General features: G+C 38.3%; 1 protein-coding gene across 2 annotated transcripts in view; it reads right to left on the reverse strand.

Moving 5' to 3' along the window:
• Window positions 1-20656, reverse strand: part of CTNNA3 (catenin alpha 3) — a 467065-nt gene that overhangs the window by 154955 nt on the left and 291454 nt on the right. For both annotated transcript variants that reach the window (XM_031053362.2, XM_031053363.2), the window contains exon 9: window positions 9305-9397. In XM_031053362.2, coding sequence (XP_030909222.2) covers window positions 9305-9397 — 93 coding nt within the window. The remainder of the gene's footprint in view (window positions 1-9304; window positions 9398-20656) is intronic.

A 20656-nucleotide genomic window follows, 5' to 3' on the forward strand; every position in this document is an offset into this window, starting at 1 on the left:
AATCCACTGGATCATAATATATAATTAAACTCCAATACCTGAAAAATTTAACACATCAAAAGATGCTGCCCACTTATTAGATATCAAGCCTCATTTTTGTGAATGAGAATATGCAGGTTTGTTCAATACAGTACCTACTTTCTAGAAAATAACAGAATCAAATAATATCCATCTATCTGTATCAGCTAAGCAATTTAAGTGTAAATCAAAATATAGCTCAAAGGAAAGACTAAACCTGTTCATTTTTATAAAGGAAACATGCACTGATAAATGTTTAATTTTGAGTATAAGATTCTGTAGGACATTCACATTTAAAGCTTGACCAAAATTTACAGGAAGCATAAGAAAATTATTATCATAGTTTTAACAAGAAAAAGAAAAAGCAGAGAACATGCAAGTTGTGCTTGGAAATTAGAGCTGCTTGCTTGAATATTCGTATGCATGGGGCACATTGATGTAACTGTTAACCTGCTGAAGGCTTCCATGTTATTTTGCACCAAATTATAGGTGTAATCAATGTACTTTGGAAAAGGATGGATTACAACTGGCTTGTGGACTGGAGATGCCTTTTCTGGATTGCTTCTACAGCCACATATAAAAACACTATACAAAAAACATCTCAGTTCTTCAGCTCATGGTTCCAAGCTATTTCTGAATTTACTGATAAACACCATGATCCTAAAAACACACAACAGGCTTAATAGTATCTGCTAGAGAGACAGGAAAGAAAGCACCACAACAGTGCTGAAACTACTACAACTGAAAGAAAGGGAGGCTGCAGAGGCCAGTTTTTTGCAAGGGATCTTGGTGGGTTTTGCCATTCTCCTCACTGCAGGTACACATGTCAATAGAGAAGCAGATCTTAACACCCAAAACAACAGTCAATTCCAGACAGTCATTCTGGCACTGAACACCAGGTGAATTATGCTGGACAAACCAAATACAAAAATGTTAAAGACAGCTGTCAGATAGTATTTGAATGACCTCAAAACATGAAGTTTAGAAATATATTCCCACTGATCAGCTCAGCATCTTGCTTATCTGAATACCAGTCCACGTTACTTGAACTAGCACACTGACTTATTTCAAACTCACACAGCCAAAAATTCAGCCTCTGTGTTTAGTGGCAACAATATTAAAAAATAACTACCAGCATATCAAGTTCCAAGCAGCAAGAAAAGATGGCACTGAAAATTAGAGCTGTATCTTCCACAAATGTGACAAGTGTTATGCTCTTTTCAGTAGTTTTACTATTATTTTGTTAAGAATTTACTAACAGCCAGTTTTGTAGCATGATATTACTGAATGGTGTTAAATTACATAATCCAAGCAATTATTTAAAAGATGACAGATAAGCTTGCCTAGAAATTTTTTATTTAGATTGTGAGAGCGCTGAAAACTGCACTGAGATAGGATGCTTACCAGAAGCTTTTGCATACATTCAACATTCATAATCAAAGAATTCTGTGGGAAAGGTGAGAGCACTCATTTAAAAAGCAACAATTCTGTGTTCTATGTAATTTCTGTATTAAATTCTGTATTGAAAAAAATTACATCCTAGCAAAACAAACCCAGTAAAGCCAGACATCCAAAACAGGTCCTAATGCACTGCAAACCAAAATAATAATCAGCCTGATTTAGAGTAGAATACTAACAAGGCTGTTTTCAGGAAAGAAGCAAGCAGAAGTATGACCAGAACATCTATGTTTTGTCCCCAAGACTTTTTCAAGTGAGGAAGGATGAGTCTATACATATATTTTTATATTCTGAAATTTAAACAGAAGTGCTGAAAGTTTCTGGGACATCCTTAAAGAGTGGGAACACACCAAAACCCCTTGCATCCTTTCTAAACCTCTCACAAAGACAGATAGGAGTCTCATAAAACCCCCATGTAGTTCTGTAGGAGTTAATGAGTGAAATCACACTTTTGGTTCCCCTGCATTGAGAACAATGGAACTATGAAGCAGTTTCTTACATTTTGATCAGTGAATTTAGTAGCCTAAATAGAAAATGGACTCTTCTAACAGCACATGTATGAAGAATAGCAAATTATGGGGTCCAATGAAGTCACTCCATGTGTCTCTGCTAACTGAAGTTGGAGTGAAACAGCAAATGCTTTTATCTAGAGGCAGTTTAGTTTCATAAGCACAGATTATCTTTTTTCTTTTTAATCATGTATTTCAATATTTGTAATGTAATTATCTCATTTAAAAACTTGACAGAAATCTGGTGTGAAGAATTCCCAGTTTTTGCAAGATTTCAAAACTAAGTCTTCTGTCATGTGTCATCACTACAAGTTGTCGGTCTAACCTCAATCATTCTGCATATCTCATTGCCTTTTAAATATTTACAGAATTATAAATTTAGCTAGATCCTGATTACATTTTCATTATTATCTTACAGCTTTTTCCTACTAGAAGCATTATAGGAATAGGGCTAACAAACTTATGTCTCCATTTCCAAATACACCAATTTAACTTCTTGCAGCACAATATTTTGCTAATGTGTAACAGGAACTGCAGGTGCAGATGTACAAGGTAAACAAGCATAGGAGGGAAAGGACAATAAATTAATTACTGAAGATATTTTAACTTAAGAAGAAACAGGATAAAGAAGAAATCACACACACTTAGATATCCATTTGCTGAATATTACAAACTCAGTAAATCAGTATAAGCAGATAAGAGTAAAGTCTATGACACAAAGATTGCTGACAATGAACATTTTATTCTTTGTCAGCAAAAAGTTCTGAACAAGCAGTGCAGGGCAAAAATGCTACTATAGGTACCAAACCTTGTCTACAACTGGGCACACCACTGCAGAATAATCTTATGAGTAGAAACATCAAGGTAGAGACACTAAGAGAACTAACACATCCATTATAACTACAAAACAAATAAAACCATATCAAATCTCAAATATCTGTTTCCAAACTAAGATACTCCACATAAAGCAGTGAAGACATGTTAGAAGCATGTAACTTGCTTTAAAAATAACATCTTCTCATTCATATTTTTGCTCAATAACTAGTCACCATGTAAAAAAACGCCTCTACAGATGCTACACCAGCACATGAGAGAACACAGAACCATATGTTCTATGGTTCTTAGAAGAAACATGCCCTTAAAAAGAATGCAAAGGACCAAGAGGAAGACAGCTTCCATCCAAGCAACAGTAAGTAGTTCACTACAAATTCTACATTTGCCCACAGAAGTTGTAGATGCCCAATCCCTGGAAGTGTTCAAGGCCAGGTCGGATGGGTATTTGATAATGCTGAACCAGTGGAAGGTCTCCCTTCCGATGGCAGCAGGGTTGTACCTAGGCAATCTTTAAGGTCAGATGCCCGAGAGCTGTGTAGCTGATGCTCTGTCATTAAAGGTTCACTAACCTCCCCTGCTTCCAAATGGTTTCTTCAGAACAGTGTAGGGATGTGGTTGAAAAAAATGGCTCAAATTATGAACTCCTACAGGCAACAGGTAACTGGGTAGGGGAAGAGGAATGACTGAACTCTCAAGCTTAAGCCTGGTACTAGCCAGCTGCAGCTGGTATGTGCTGGTTTAAAATTCTTTTAACATCTCAACTAAAAAAAGATGACATCTGGAATCATACAACTAATAAAGAAATGTAAAAGGCACATGAAAAATGACAAGGTGCTTGGTGACAGCCAGCATGACTTCACTAAGGGGAAATCCTGCATGAGCAATTTGGTGGCCTTCTATGATGACACTACAGAACTGATGGGTAGGGGTAGAGCAGCTGATGTCATCTACCTGGACTTGTGCAAAGCATTCAACACTGTCCCACATGACATCCTTGTCTCTAAATTGGAGAGACATCAATTTGATAGGTGGACCACTCAGTGGCTAAAGAGCTGGCTGGATGGCCACACACAAAGAGCTGTGGTCAATGGCTCAATGTCTAACTGGAGACCAATAACAAGTGGTGTCCCTCAGGGGTCAGTGTTGGGATTGATCTTGTGCAACATCTTTGTCGGTGACATGGACAGTGGGATTGAGTGCACCCTCAGCAAGTTTGCTGATGACACCAAGCTGTGTGGCTTGGTTGATCTGCTGGAGGGAAGGAATGCCATTGAAACAAGGGGAACACAAAATCACAAAATGGAATATATAAACCTTTAGAATTCGTTTTAAGCAATGTTAAGTTTGATGGCTTTGTAACAGTAGCAATGGAAAATTATTGAAGTGCATGGTACATAGAAAAAAATAGAGTACAGCTATAGAACATACTGACACAAGATAAATGATTATAGTTGATGTAGTTTTAAGAAAAACAGTCTAGAAGAACAGGACACAGGGATAAGGAATATCTGGGAATAGCAGGTGTCCAGGATGGGCTACAGTTAAACTAACTGATAAGTAGGAGGATAGGAGGATTATTATGTCTCTGGTGCCAACGAACCAATTAAGCTGGTATAAACATCTACTGCGTGTGCTTCAAAGGCTGCCAGAAGTGATGAAGATTGTTGGAAGAAGTAAACGACCCTCAGAGACCACCACCACAATTTTGTACGCATGTGGGGAACTTTCTGGAAAATAACGTAATCCATACGTAGCCTCATGAATATGTATGTATGCCCAGGGACTATATAAGGATGGCTTGTGTAGCAATAGGGAGACACATGTTAGGAGGAGCTATCCCCCCATGTCTCCCGGCGCCACAATAAAAGGATACCTGCTTGTCAGCTTCAAAACTTTGTTGGCAAGTTTGTTCATGGAGTTTTCTTCGAATCAGATTGGCACCCCAAACGGGACCCTCTCTGCTCGGTTGCAGGACCCACTGAGGACAGGGCTCCCTAGGGCTCTCGGGAATTTTTCACGGAGGGACCCCATGACTCATTCGGATCACTGCGGGAGCAGACAAGGACCATCTTCATAAAAGGTATTATTTTCTTTTGTATAGCCTGTAAGGTGCAGGGGGCATCTTGCATAAAGACTGCATTGGTAATTGGGTTGGTTTGGTAAGCGTACACAAGGTTTGGAAGCCTTCTGTAAATCGAGATAAGAAAACTCGTAGGTAAAGGCGTATACCTGGCTGCTAGCGTCCGTTTGGTATACACCCACAAGAAGCAGGGGGCTTCTTGTGGTTTGGGTCCTGCAAGACGCAGTGGACATCTTGTAGAAAAGGGTTTGGATTTTACTGGTATACACCCTCAAGCAGCAGGGGGCTTCTTGTGGTTTGGGTCTTGCAAGATGCAGGGGGTGTCTTGTGGAAATGGTTTTGGATCTCGTTGTGGCTTGTTACAGTAAGCATTTTGGTATTGGTGACAGGATGTTGTAACTGTGTTATTAATTGTGGTTTGTTTGATAGAATTTTAGTCTCTGTCTCTGTTTCAAGTGTTGTAACTGTGTAGTGTGTCTGTGGGATCCCTAATGTGTGTGAGTGAGAGACTGATAATGGAAAATCAACAGTGAAGAGATCATGAAAAAGAGTCCTTTAGGGTACATTTTGGCACACTGGAAAGAACTGGGAGGGTCTCCTGGGGGCTCGGTAAATAAGAAAAAGTTGGTAAAATATTGTAACCGATGGTGGCCTTTGCATACTTTGGAAGATCAGGAAAAGTGGCCTAAAAATGGAACCTGAACTATAATATATTGTTACAATTAATGTTGCTTTGAGGCTGCAAGGAAAATGGCATGAAGTAATGTATGTTGATATGTTTTTCACTTTAAGAAACCACGTGGAGTGACAGATGCAATGCAAAATTAATATAGCTCCTCCAGATCCCTTAATTTTGGCTTTGGAAAAGGACAGGGAAAAACTGAAAGTTAAGATGGAGAGCTGTTGTTCAGCCTGTGATACTGGGGAAAGATGTTTAAAGTTAAAAAACAGTAATCAGGAAGATAGGCTGGAAAATTATCACAGGTACCTCCAAGGGGAGCACCCTCTGCATCTGTCCTATCTGATATTCATAAGGAGCAAGAGATTGCTGTCACTGGCATCAAGAGGCAGATGCACATTCTGAGTGAAGAAAGGGTTAAAGCAGAAGTGCTGTTGCAGAGGCAGGCATCTGCAGCCCCTGCAGAGCAGGTGAGCAACTGTGAGGAAAAAAAAAAGGAAAACCAAGGGGGAAAGGAGGGGAGCTCGTGCAGCTCCTGTGTTTGAGCATGGGATGGGTGCCAGGGCAGGCAAACAAGTGAGAACAGATATGTTCACGGACGGGACTGAGGGGTTGTTGAATAAATGTGGACAGGAGGAAGCATGAAGAGCATATAGGAATTGAGAACAGGTAGAAAAGAAAAAGCTGGGTCATGCTATAGCCACAGCTGCAGTGGTTGCTTTGAAACTGGAAGGAGGGGAGTGCCATGGTGTGGCTCCAGTAACTGAATTGGAACTAGACTGACAGGGACCTGGGGAATCTACCCTAGCAGATCCACTGGTTAAATTAAAAGTAGGGACTAGAGGAAATAAAGTGGAATTTTAGTGGATAGAGGAGCAACTTATTTGATGTTAAATCTGAGAGAAAAGAATTTGTTACAGATGTGGGAGCTACTGGCCACCAAGAAAAAGAGAAAAAAAAAAAACACAAACAAACAAACAACCTGAGGCATTGTTTCTGAAACCCTTAAAGTACAAATTGGGAAAACAAATAAGAATGCATGAATTTTTATGCATGCCAAATTCTCTAAAATCTTTACTAGGGTGAGAAGCAATATTTAAAGAAGGCAAAATGGAATTTAGAGTTAAAAACAATCAATTAATTGCAGTTTCGAGTTTATCTTTAATACAACAGAAAAGCAAACAGGAGGACCTCCCTGAAATAGAAGAAATCCTTAATCAGGGATATCTGGGAGTATGGGCATCTGAAGTTCCAGGTAAGGCGAAAAATGCTTTGCCTGTTAAAGTGGAAAAAAAAGGGAGGCCTGCCCAATTAGAATAAAACAATATCCCTTAAAATCAGAAAATCAAAGGGAATAATAAAAAAAAGTCATTGATAAATTTTAAAATATATATTATTCATTGAATATGAATTGGAATATAATACTATCTGCACAGTAAAGAAATATGATGGTAAAATTTGCAGATTGGTTCAAGATCTCAGAGCAGTCAACAAAATTGCAGAGGATATTTGTCCAATAGTAGCTAATTTGTATGATTTATTGACTAAATTGAATAATAATCAGAAATGGTTTGCCATCTTGGATTTAAAGGATGCTTTCTTTTGCTTACCATTGGCCAAAGAAAGCCAAAATTTATTTGCTTTTGAATGGGAAAATACTACATGGGTAATTGGGTTGGTTTGGTAAGCGTATGCAAGGTTTGGAAGCCTTCCATAAACTGAGATAAGAAATCTCATAGGTAAAGGCGTATACCTGGCTGCTAGCGTCCATTTGGTATACACCCTCAAGAAGCAGGGGGCTTCTCGTGGTTTGGGTCCTGCATTCAGAGGGATCTTGACAGGTTTGTGAGATGGGCTGATGCCAACCTCATGAAGTTTAACCATGCCAAGTGCAAGGTCCTACACCTGGGTAGGAGCAATCCCAGGCACAGCTACAGGTTGGGCAAAAAGGAAATTCAGAGCAGCCCTGTGGAGAAGGACTTGGGGGTGTTGGTTGATGAGAAAATGAACATGAGCCAGCTTCAGTGTGCACTCACAGCCCAGAAAGCCAACTGTATTCTGGGCTGCATCAAAAGAAGTGTGACCAGCAGGTCAAAGGAGGTGATCTCTACTCTGCTCTCGTGAGACCTCACTTGGAGTGTTGTGTGCAGTTCTGGTGTCCTCAACATAAAAAGGACATGGAACTGTTGGAACAAGTCCAGAGGAGGCCACGAGGATGATCAGGGGACTGGAGCACCTCCCATACAAAGACAGGCTGAGAAAGTTGGGGGTGCTCAGCCTGGAGAAGAGAAGGCTGCGTGGAGACTTCATAGCAGCCTTCCAGTATCTGAAGGAGGCCTACAGGGATGCTGGTGAGGGACTCTTCACTAGGGACTGTAGTGACAGGACAAGGGGTAATGGGTTCAAACTTAAACAGCAGAGGTTTAGACTGAATATAAGGAAGAAATTCTTTACTGTTAGTGTGGTGAGGTACTGGAATGGGTTGCCCAGGGGAGGTTGTGAATGCTCCATCCCTGGCAGTATTTAAGGCCAGGTTGGACAAAGCCTTGGGTGATATGGTTAGTGTGAGGTATCCCTGCCCATGGCAGAGTGGTTTGGAACTAGATGATCTTAAGGTCCTTTCCAACCCTAACTATTCTATGATTCTATGATTCTAAACTTGTACCCCTGGAGAAAAAAATAGGGTGGAAGAAGCTATGCATGAGTTCCTTCTTACAAGCAAACAATCTTACAAAACTAGTAACAGGTTAATTTGAATAGAGTGGTATGTGAACCACAGAACTATAAAAGTTATAAAAAAGACACTGAAACTGGATATTTCAAGAGAGAACACTGATCTGTGATATTTTCAGAATACCACATTTCCTTGATTAAATTTTCTCTTCCCCTCTTCCTGCCTTCCACCCCCAGTCTTGCATTTACTCAACAGGCATAAAAAGGACTTCTCCAGTTTATAATTTAATATTTTACTAATATTTGCTCTTTACCTCCAATTTCAACTACATGTAGCCTGCAAACACACAAAAGAATATGAATATTTAGGCCACTGTGTAAATGACAGTATTCTTCAAAGAACTTATGATCTTGAAATTATGCAACCTCAAGTCTGAAACACTCAAATCAGATTCTCACAAATCAGTAAAATTTTTGCTCTGAACAGATGTCAACTACAGAAGTTTTTCCATCTCTATAATTCTAAATGTTACAGAGTGAATACGTATTTTATAATGTATTAAGTACCAAAAAATGTATTTGTATCTGTAGTGTTTTTCATTCATTTGCTTAAGACACGCTTTTGAATTGGTAATTATGAGAAGAATTCATAACATTCACATGCACAAAATCCAAATCAAATGGTAATAATATTTCACTTTAAAGTAAAAATATTTTGCTTTCTAAGTGTAAAAATACTCCCAATTTGCCTATTATGTTACACTGTTCATTCAATCAGGTGTAATTTCAGAAACAGAGCAGCATGTTTCTTCAACTGACATTCCTAAAGCTTTTTAAAACTCCCCAAATTGTTTACAATTCCCATGTTAACCACTAATAAAAATTAAACAAATTAACTATTTGTCCTTGATTTATCATTTGTTCTCCATTTACTCAGTAAGCTGTGTGAACAGAATGTGAAGTTAGACTGAAGGAGCATGACTACCTATGCTGTGTGACAAAAATAGTGTATGCTCAGTGCACTGTAATGGGAATTAATTGAAAAAGCCATACCTGTGGACATAAAGTCTCTATGTGATTAGCTGCCATTTGGACAATTTTCATTCCATCTTCATTTGTTGATAGTGAACAAGCAAGATTAGCAACCTTAAATAAACAAACAAACAGTTTTGTAAGTATTCATCCCCAGACTCTGAAACTTGCCAAAAACACATCTCTGCCAGAAAGCCTTAACTACTTGGGGAATTTGTCAAAGAATGCATCAGAAGATGGAAACACAGGAGAAGAAGGCGGGGTGTGGGAGAGCTGTACAAAGGTGTGATAGTAATGAGGAATCTTGTGACCTCTCCCCAATTTAGTTTCAGCACATAATAGCTTCAGAGTGGTGTTTAGATAAATATCATGAAATTTCAAAGATCGTAAGACTTCAGCTAGACTGCTTGTGATCATGAAGCTTTAATTATTCAGACCATTTCAAGCAATGTCCAGATTATTTTTTTTTACCTTACTTCTAAGACCTTCAAGATTAAGTTCATTTGCCTTGATTTGTTGTAATGAAACACAGATTGATTTATGCTCTGCACTATCCATAGTGGCACGGTTTTCTATTGTAATAGTCGTATCAGCGTAGCTTACACTATAAACATCTAAGGGAACCTGAAGTTTGAAGAAATTAAGGGAAAAAGAGCACTCTGCAGCTCACTGCAACTCAGCATCAACGGGTGAAACAGTCTTGACAAGGGTACAAGAGGGGTTGGGATACTGACATCAGTCAATGTTTTCATCTGACTCAAGTCATGTAATGCCCTTACGTAAATGACTACACACTTGCTAGTCTTCACAGCCTTCACTGAAGCAGCTACATTACATATATATCACTCCACTGTTAATGTAGATCAAGAGCTGCCTGAGAAATAGACCTCTGTAGAGCTGCAAATACTAACAGCAGTTAGTCATGTTTGGGTCATGTGTCCTTGTCCTGGGTTCAGCAGTAGCAGTCATTTTTTCTCCTTCTTGGTGGCTGGTGCAGTGCTGTGTTTTGACTTTTGGGCTGGAAACAGTTGCTGATAGCAAGTATATTTTGAGTTACTGCTCAAATGTTTGGTTTGTCCAAGGCCTTTTCTGAGCTCATGCTCTGCCAGGGAGGAGGGGAGGCCGGGAGGAAGGAGAGACAGGACACCTGAACCAGGCTAGCCAAAGAGGTATTCCATACCATAGCACGTCATACCCAGGATGTAACCAGGAGAGAGCCGGAAGGGCTGGAGAGCTCTGGGGGGATGGAGGAGGTATCGGTCGGTGCTTGGTCGGGCAGGGTGGAGTGAGTTATGGGTCAGTGGCTGGTGAGGTATTGTATTCTCTTCACTTGTTATTTGTTTTATCATTATTATTTGTAGTAGTAGTAGCAGTAGTGATTTGTGTTATACTTTAGCTATCAAACCATTCTTATCTTAACTTCCTAACTCTCCGGGAGTTGGGGGAGCAAGGGGGGGAGTGAGTGAACGAGCTGTGTGGACTTGGTTTTAAACCACGAGAGTCCTGTCTCTGCTTCCTCCCGGCTTCCGCTCCTCCCTGGCAGAGCATGTGACTCAGAAAGTCCTTGGTCAGAGTAAACATTACTGAGCAGCAACTAAAACCATCAGTGTTATCAGCGCTGCTCCCAGCCTGAAAGTCAAAAACACAGCACTTCACCAGCTACTAAGAAGGAGAAAAATTACTGCTACTGATGAACCCAGGACAAATGTGTATATGAATTTACCAAGTCACTGACATGATGACTGTAATGTAGGAAATTAAAAAGGCTGAAACCAAGATGAGGACCTTGCTTTGCCAAATGTTTCAAAGAAGGCAAAGCCTCAAAGACCTTGTGATCCATCAAACTTTAACTGCCCAAGAGATGGGCACCAAATACAAACAAAAGAATTGGGAAGGGGAAGAGCAGGAGGAAAAGTATGATGGCATAGGGATGATACACATCATAGTACAACACAGACACAAATGCAATAAAGCAATCTATTTAAGGTAGAAATTAATCCTGACTGATCACTGTTCAGAAGATATTTCATTTATAGGAGCAGCTGAATACAGAACTGATGAGTAACATTTTATATTCAGCATTACAGCAGTCAACATGGCTTTTGATATGAATTATATACTCTCTGAAAATTGATTTTAAATGGTACTCTGCTCTCCTCCAATTATAAATGAAAAGGTGTTTATATATTCTTTGCTTCTAATTTCATAGCATACTAAATTATCTTCTACAAGTTTATTATGTATTCTTAGTTTTGACCCCTAGCTCTATTCATGAAGCCTTAAAAAGTCTTTTGAGAAAAATGACTTTTCATATAAAAAAATTGTCATGGAAAAACTAAAAGGTCAGCAGTAAATAATAACTCTATATTTTTAAGAAAAAGGCTACCCTGATGTATCTATGTATGTCTTCTAGTTGCTGCATTTTTATATGAATTTATGATTACTATGTGCATTTTTATGAGCTTATGAAACTTACACAGACTGGAATATTTGTTTAGAGTGAAAAAACATATTCCTGTAGACTGAAAACTTACCCCCAGGTGTGCAATAAAGTATTATCACAATATTGCTGGTTTTCAATCCATTTACCCATTTTCTACAGTAAAACTTAACTTCTTTCCAGATCAAGTAAAATTGTGATACTGAGCTATTTATAAGCTGCTTCCAAAGTTTATAGGTTATATCTGCATTGCTTATAAAATGCTTTAGGGTACTTCAGGTCAGATGCTACACTATTACTTTAATTTTTATTACTCATCACTTTTGGGGGAAAAGTTACAAGCTATACTAAAATATTCTTAACATATATTACGTTGCTTCCCATGTCTTTTCTAGCTTTACACCTCCCAGTTTTCAAGAAAGATTCTGGAAAATGCTAGTTCAGCTACTGTGGGGGACTACATATCTGCAAGCCTCTATCTGTTACACTTTGCTTAATTTTACATGTCTCTCTTCATTTTTCTGCAGAATTGAACTCTAGTCCATTACTGCCACAATCACTACTTTGACAAAATTAGCTCTACCTTGTACATCCAAGGCTTATCACTGCCCCAGTTCAACTGTAACCAGATACCTTGTTAACACGAAGAAACTCTTCAGGGTATTCAACTTGAATGTTTCCCATAATGTTATTTGTCAAGCATGCTAAAGATTCTGTTTCCATAATTAATTAATAAAGGGTATTTGAATACCAATAGACTAGTTTTCTTTTTTTTTTAATCAACACAAATCTAGAACAACTCACTTCAACCTATTTATTTCAAGTTTCATGTGCTTAGATAAGTCCTATCACACACAAGTTCAATTAGGAGATTGCTTTGATAAACTGGCCCTCAACCAAATTAAAAATGGGAAAAAGCACAAACAGAGAAATACAATATTCTGAGGCAAAGATTGCACATGTGTAAGGGAGAATTCTGCACAGTAACATTTCACAAACCATTTCCTTTTTGGTAAAGCTGTCAGGCCTGATGCAGAGCCCCATTAATCTTTCTCTCACTGCTTTGCATCACAGTACAGATCACTGAAGAACTAAGCTAAAGATTCCCTCTCTAGACCTCAGAGTGTAGAGCACTAGTTACAACCAGAGGGATTACATTGTATCTCGACTGCATTTGTGCCCTGCAAGCCAAGGTAACTGAGGAGTCCACTAAACATTAACAGTCCATAGGTGTGATCTGTGTCTCACTGAAAGTTTCTCAAAAAAGGCACTGTCTGCATGAGTACTAGACTTAATCCACTGGAATAATCACAAAGTGGCCTTTGATATGTCAAGATAGGTCCTTCTTTAGCACTATTTGCTAAATTATAGCAATAGAAGGCTTTCCAGAAGTACCACACAAGTACAGAAATACAAAGAAACTATGTGAAAAGGAGACTAGGACAAGCAAAGAACTGACTGAAATACAACAGTTTTACTCCTTACCTCTTTCATCATGCAGACAGAAAAAAATGTCAGTATAAAGGCAAAAAGAATATTTTACCAGTACACACATATGTTATATACTGTATTAACTGGAAGAGAGCATGTTTTTCAAAAGCAGAAAGTCACTATCCAACTCCATAAGCATGTAACCGATAACCAATCTTCTGATTTTCCTTATCTCAGCCTGACAACAAACATGGCAGATAAAACAGCAGTTCACCATGGAGCAAGGGAAACAGGCCTTCAGTCATGCACAGAATCAGCCAATTCCTTAAAATATTTAAGAGGAGGAACTCTCAAAACTAATGGCAGAATATACAGTATTTGAGGGGATTGGGCACCACACACAGAGAAATGCTTCTGAACACATTAGCAAGCTGGACTCAACTGTCTGACATTGACTTTTGGACACCAACATTTATCCCCAGTGAAAGCTTGGAAGGATCAGAGTGGATCAACCACTTCTCAAAACAAATGTATAATCTCATACTCTGAATATCCCATGTATTAATCTCTTTTTATTGTAAATGTTTCAGGGTAAAATTTCTAAACATCTTTTTTCTTCTGCATGTGCATTTCTTTTCTTTGTTCCTCTCTGCATGAAACCCTCTATCTCCTGCACCTAAGTAACAATGAGGCAAACTGTCATTAGAATACTCAAGATTTCAGGCCCTTCCCTGTATAAAACAAAGGTAAGCTCCAAACATATCCATGAATACACCCTTACTTATTTTCTTAGTACTCATTATTCCAAAATTCTATGAAACAATATCCATTACCCTTGCTTTACAGATTTTTCTGCTAAGACTAAATAACATATGGCTTTGTCATCTACAAATACCTAAGCATACTTGGGTGATCTTTGTTTCTCTTAGCCACATCTTAGACTCTTTCTAAGATGTCTTAGAAACGATTCTGTTGCCATAAATATCCACCTCCTTGCCTCTAGTTAACTGAAATGGAAATCAATCCTAGGAGATGCAGTGTAGTTCCTCCAACATGCATATAACCTATATTATTAAATCAGTGTGAGCTAAGGTAACTGTCAGTCTGCTAACAAAATGAAACCACACAGCTCTCAATTAGTGCTTAATAAATATTAGCAGAGCAGAAGAGGAAACGCACTTCTTTTTAGCAGTGTAATCAAATAGTCTGAATGCTAGAAATTCTTTCATTTCAATGTAAATGTTTTAATTTTTTTGAAGTAGGACACCTGACAAATAAAACATTACGTGATTAGTTTTGAATGAGGAAAAATAAAAAAAAAAATCACAGTTCAGGTAACAGTTCTTTTAAAATTTCAAAATAGAAGCAAAATGTCAAAATAGACATTTATCCTTTTACAGAAAGAGTTATGCTCTAAGCACATTGATCTGATTCAACACCTGGATTCATTATACATGCTAGAAATTTACATTCTTATAAATAAAAGGTCAATCATACTGATCATAAATTAATCTCTGGGAATTTACAAAGAACGACCATTCAGAAATGTAATAACCATTGTATCATAAATACTTTTCAAGAAATCGTGCCGGAGGGAAGAGACTCTCACAACCCACCAACAAATCTACAGATATTCAAAGATAATGAAAGATCAATGCAATAAAACATACTTTCAGAATTTAATCCATTTTGGGACTAGCCCTTCACAGAAATTTTGCCTCCACAGAAAGTATGGACGCTCATTTCACACCTAACGTTAGTATCAAGCACCTGTTCCGGCAATACATAATGTATATAGCAGTGTAAGTTTCTGAAATACATACTTTTTGCACTAAGAAGCAGTTACTAGATATTCCAGTTTGTTTCCAATGACCCTTACTATTAATTATGGGTACAGAATTACAGATGTGTGCTACTTGAGCACTTACAATCAACTGTAGGATGAGAACAGGAGAGTCAACAATACGGCATTGAGGATTAGCTAGAACTGAATAAAGTATGGCCCATTACCTAGAATCAGAAATTAACTCTTCAGCAACAAAAGAATGTTTTCTTCCTCATAGTTGGAAGGAAACAGAACAGGGAGATACAAGCATACACACTCAATAATACAAATTAAATTCACTGTATTACCAGAAATAAAGTAGCTCACATCAGCCATACAAGCTTTGACACTAATTTTCACACATCCACCACTAGTAATACCTACTTTATTTTCCGTAGGACACAATATTGCATTGCAAATTGCATGTGATAAATTCACAAACAATGAAATTGTCTTCTAAAAACTACTACAGAATTCAGAGCATCTAGCTTCTTTTTTAAAAAGAAAAGAAAAAAAACCCCAACAACTTATCAAACAAAATTTCATTATGATAGATTGACCTTTTTCTCCACATGGCAAAGAGTGAAAAGGCTACCTTAGCTACTCAAAACTGAAATCAGTGAGGCAACTTTGCACTTCCCTGTAAACTACTGAACTGTTCAATGATGCCAGCAACAGTCAAAGGAGTACTAAAACATACCAATGCACAGAACACAATTTTAATTTCACTTTATTTGTAAAAATCCCAAATATTATTGCTAGCTTAGACTATGATTTGCACCAAAAGTTGTCACTAACTTTCCAGAAACTCACCTCCTACATTAATTGAACCAGATCATTACTGCAAAAATAAATCCAAAAACCATTCAACCAGATGTACCAGCATATGTAATCAGGAAAATGGAACAGCACACTATCACTGAACACAGTATTTGCTAACTTATTATTAATGGTACAGTGGTACTAGGATGAACATTCAAATTAAAACATAAATACATTAAAAAAAAATAAATAATATAAAGCTGCATGACAGGAGGGTTTAACATGCAACTTTAGAAATCCTTACTGACAATCCCAAGAAAACTTCTTCTCAAAAGAGAAAAAAATGTTTTATCATATAAGTCATTTTCCTGAAATCCCTGTAAAGGCATGGTTAGAGGTCCTCGCACCCTTCAAAAACAAACAAAAAAACTGTCATCCAATTTGTTTCAAGATTCAGAATTCAACTTCTGGGACAGCAACTTAGTGTTAAATGGTGTGCAACCCTCATAGCACATCTACACGTAGGGAAAAAATAAATTTTAAGAATTTTTGTTTGTTTGTTTGTGCTTTACAACTAATTGGATGACTCAGTTTCCGCCTCACACACACACGCAGGGCTTTCCAACAGTTGAAATATTGAGAATTGCTGTTTCTTGGAATTAAAACAAAGGAAAGGAACTTAGAGGAACCCTTGTAAAGAAGACTGCCTTAATCATTACCAGACAGCAAAGCAGAGCTTTCCATACCACCACATTCAGGACAGAAACCAATCCCAGCACACAGATGCATAAATTTTTATCTACCATAAGCAAAAAATACATTCACTTCAGAGTTAAAACAGGATACAATATACCTTACTGTTATCAGTGCTATTATAAAGACCTTAGTTTACTCTTGTCCTGCTTCCACTGAGCAGGACTTGAAAAAAATAATATGCAGAGGAGGACTACTTTACTACTCCATCCCCACCAGCTGTAAGCGTAAGCATAATGAAAAATACTTAATTTCAAATACTGACCAAAATAATACTCAAAATAGGACCGTATACCATTCACTTACACTGATCAGCAGTTGCTCACATAGGTACTCCCAAAATCTCATGACTGCTTGAATGCAGCCCTTTAAAAGCAGGCCAAACATTCAGACTGAAGAACTGAAACTGAGTATTTGTGAACCAAATGCACTTTTTAATATATTGTTTTCTACTGTTTCCTCACGGATTAGGATTTCAGACTTTACGCTGCACTAAATTAGGCCTTAAAATGACAATGCTATTGAGCTTGTTGCTTGCAAAAGGCCAACACCAACTCTCGCCATATACAACTCATAAGTAATAAAAAACCACAGTCATTACTAGTTCTTAGCAGCCTGAACTCCCCACGAGCTCCGGTTGCACACTGCCCGTGCAGTTTTCTCCTCATCACTCAGCAGCTCGGCGCTCAGAAAAGCCTCAGCCAGGAACGGCAGAATTCTCCTTCCACAAGGCACAACACATTTTTGGCTACCTACATTAAAAGCTCAATAGAGAAATGCACAACCAAACTTACCCACTCCCGCTGGCCATGACCTGCCAGGTTACCAGGACACCAGCAAGGGCTTCACCACAACACAACAGCAAGGTGACCATGGAACCTTCCAGAATGACAGGGGCAGGGCTAGGCACTGATGGGGGTTGGGGCCCTGCCACAGAGTAGAGGTGTGAGGTGGCCTGAAGCGAGGGGAGTGGCACACTCTCTGCCCCACTACACCCAGCCCTTCCATGGCCACTTCTGTACCTGCAGTGGCTGCATCTTAAGTGCACAGAAATGGGACTGAGTGTTAAGGGATGGCACCACAGCTTCGGCAGCCAGCCGACCCCTGCCAGGAAGTGAGGAGTCTTGGTGCGGCGCACGGCAGTGACCGGCCTGGCACAGCCCGGCCATAGCAACAGCCGGATCAGAGAGGTCCATGCCTGGAAAGCTTAAAAGAGCCTTTTAATTGAAAGGGTGGCTTCAAAATTTCCTACTGCCAATGGTTTTGATTTATTCTCACTGAGTACTAACTAACCACACAGGACAGGCATGAGGTCTCTTAAAATAAAACTTCCCATTTTGAGTAAATTTAAATTGAAATTGAAAATTTAAATTGAAATTTAACACTGTAAATATGCTTTTTATGAAATGCTCAAACAAATGGAATTTGCAGTGGCTGTAAAGCAGTCCCTGACTCACTTATAATGAAGTACATACATGTATGTATACTACATATCTAAGTTAGCAGAACGTTACACTGCTTTAGTTTAAAAATGCACTATGTGCATAGGCACATAGTATATTCTTAACACATTAAAATACGTCATTAGTGCAGTTATAATATACTCTTTCACTATATCATTCACTATAGGCTGCATTTCAAATATCTAGCAAAAATTAATCCTCTTGTTCATGATTACCCTTCCTTTATCCCTTCAGTGAGTATTTAAAGAATTTTGCAGATTTATAGTTTTTCTTCTCTTCATGAATGGTGTCATGAGCTGTGCTCCTGCAGCTACTGAGAAAGCCATCTATAGACAGCAAATTCCAACTGCAGTGGAGCTTGAAGTAGTCCCTTAGCTACTGTAGTTTATATGGGGTAAATGTACTAACATAAAAAGTTTCTGTGCCAGTCTTTATTTCATGTTGAGTTCAAAAGCTCATAAGATACTTTATAAGAAATCCTTGACTCATCTGTGCAATGTGCTCTCTCATCTAGGAAAGGTAACATTGATCACAAAGGAGAACACGTAAAATGCAACCTTGCAACCAAAATTTTAGACATAAAGTCATCCAGATTTCAAAGCTGCAGACTCCAGTGCAGTCTGAGGCATCATGTGGGCTCACCTTTAAGGATGTGGATAGAATTCAAAGTACAGGACTGTGTACACTACTAAATTCACTGACAAAACTCTTACGGAGACTATCTTGTTTATAGCCTGCTGACCTTTAGAAAGGGCAAATGAAGTTACTGTTAATCACTGTAAACCAATGCACAGATGAGAAACAGTCTTAACACATGGTAGACATCCATCCAGTAACAACAGAGTAAGAGATGTGGGGGTTGCTAATACATTTCAAAAGAAACAAATTCTGTGCAAGACAGTCTAGAATTATCAACTATAAATGATTCCTAATAAAGGACTGACAGGGCGTGTATTAATTAAGATAAAACACAGAATGGTGATCTAAACTTGCCATTGCAAATGTACATGGGATATGTCAACTACTGTCCGTCTGTCCGTTTACTGGACCAGCTGTGTAAAAGACAGATGAGAAAGTTGTGGCTGATGACAGTTCATTAGAGAAAACATGCCTACTTTAATTCTGTCCTACTGAGTCTAGTGAGGAAGTTTCTTGTTCTAGCAAGACCAGCCTGTGTTTTCCAGAAGAAGAAAGATTTAGAAATTTGTTATGAACTTAGTATTTTCAATATTAGGCTAACAGTTATAAAAAAATGGACTTTAATATAATGATGTTAAAAAGTGAGTAATGTGATTTCCTTGCAAGAAACTATGTTGACCTTACTAAATATTGCTCAAATTTGTTGTTCAGTTTCTTTTACAGAGCTTCTGCAGAGGATGAATTACACCAAAGGAAAATAATTAACTGTATGTGCCTGTTGCCTCAAAGCTGTCAAAACCAAAACCAGCCAACTTCTCTGTTAAACAAAGATCAGTTCCCTTCCTTGATCAGAAATTGTAGTCTATGACTTCCCATTGTATGTTTTCTTAATAATTTTCTTGCCTTTTTTTGAGAGTTCAGTCACTATTCATTTAATTTTATTTCTACTGTTAAGTCTATAATACGAAATTATTTGTCCTGCATTTTGTTTTCTTGCCTAAAATACAAGATAACAGATAGCTTCTCTAAGTACTGTGCACAAACTGCATTTCGGAACAAGAACATTTATTAGTTATTTCAACGTATTCAGGAATTCACATTTTTAAGTACAGTCTTGTAAAAATCAACACCCTGGCAGTGGGAAAAAAACCCCAAATCCACTAGTTCAAAAGCCCTTTGGCAGTGCTAAAATAGCCAGAAGGATTCCTAGAGAAGTGATTAAATTTGGCAAATAAACATGTTGCCTGACCCTCTACAAAATACTCTTAGAGTCATAGAATGCTTTGGTTGGAAAAGATCATCTTGTTCCAACTCCCTTGCCATGGGCAAGGACACCTTCCACTAGACCAGGTTGCCCAAAGCTCCTCCTTCACCATGTAACACAGCATCCATTGTCTAGGGGAGAAAGAAAAAAAAACAAACCACAAACCAACAAACTTCAACAGGTACACACACAGATATTTGGTATTTAAAAAGCACAAGCTTTAGTGAGCTGCTGTAAATATTTGGATGTGTGACTTTTTTAGCACCTTCAGAATTTTTCTGTTATGGGTGAGTGGCTCATTACAGATCAGTACTATCAAAACTGTGAGATTTTGGGGGATTCAGATAGAATCATGATGCCTGATACTGTGAGGAACTTCTAAATCTGGTTTCTGCAGTGATACAAGGGAAAAGTCACTGCCACTGCACTTGTGTCAGCTGCCTTTACACTATCAGCAAAAATGTTATCTGAGTGTATTTTGATGAGGAGTCCATGTTGAAGCAAGACAATTTTCCTTTTGGAGCTGATACAACTTAAGATACACTCTGCCTCACCATTCTAGGTGGCTGACATTTCTAGCTCTTGAAATATGCATCTCAGACATACAAAGTCTGATAAATCTTCATGTTGTTTATCCTTTGTTCCCTTGCGTCACACTTATGCAATAAAGGCTGTGATTAAGAGGATTAATGAAAATGTCACCATTTATCACCTGAAGCTCAATCAGTAATAGGAAAGTTGGACCTTATTTGATTAATTACATAAAGGTGAAAAAATCCTCACATGAATTCAGGAC

Source organism: Melopsittacus undulatus, chromosome 4 (assembly GCF_012275295.1).
Source record: "Melopsittacus undulatus isolate bMelUnd1 chromosome 4, bMelUnd1.mat.Z, whole genome shotgun sequence".
In the NCBI taxonomy this organism is placed as follows: domain Eukaryota; kingdom Metazoa; phylum Chordata; class Aves; order Psittaciformes; family Psittaculidae; genus Melopsittacus; species Melopsittacus undulatus.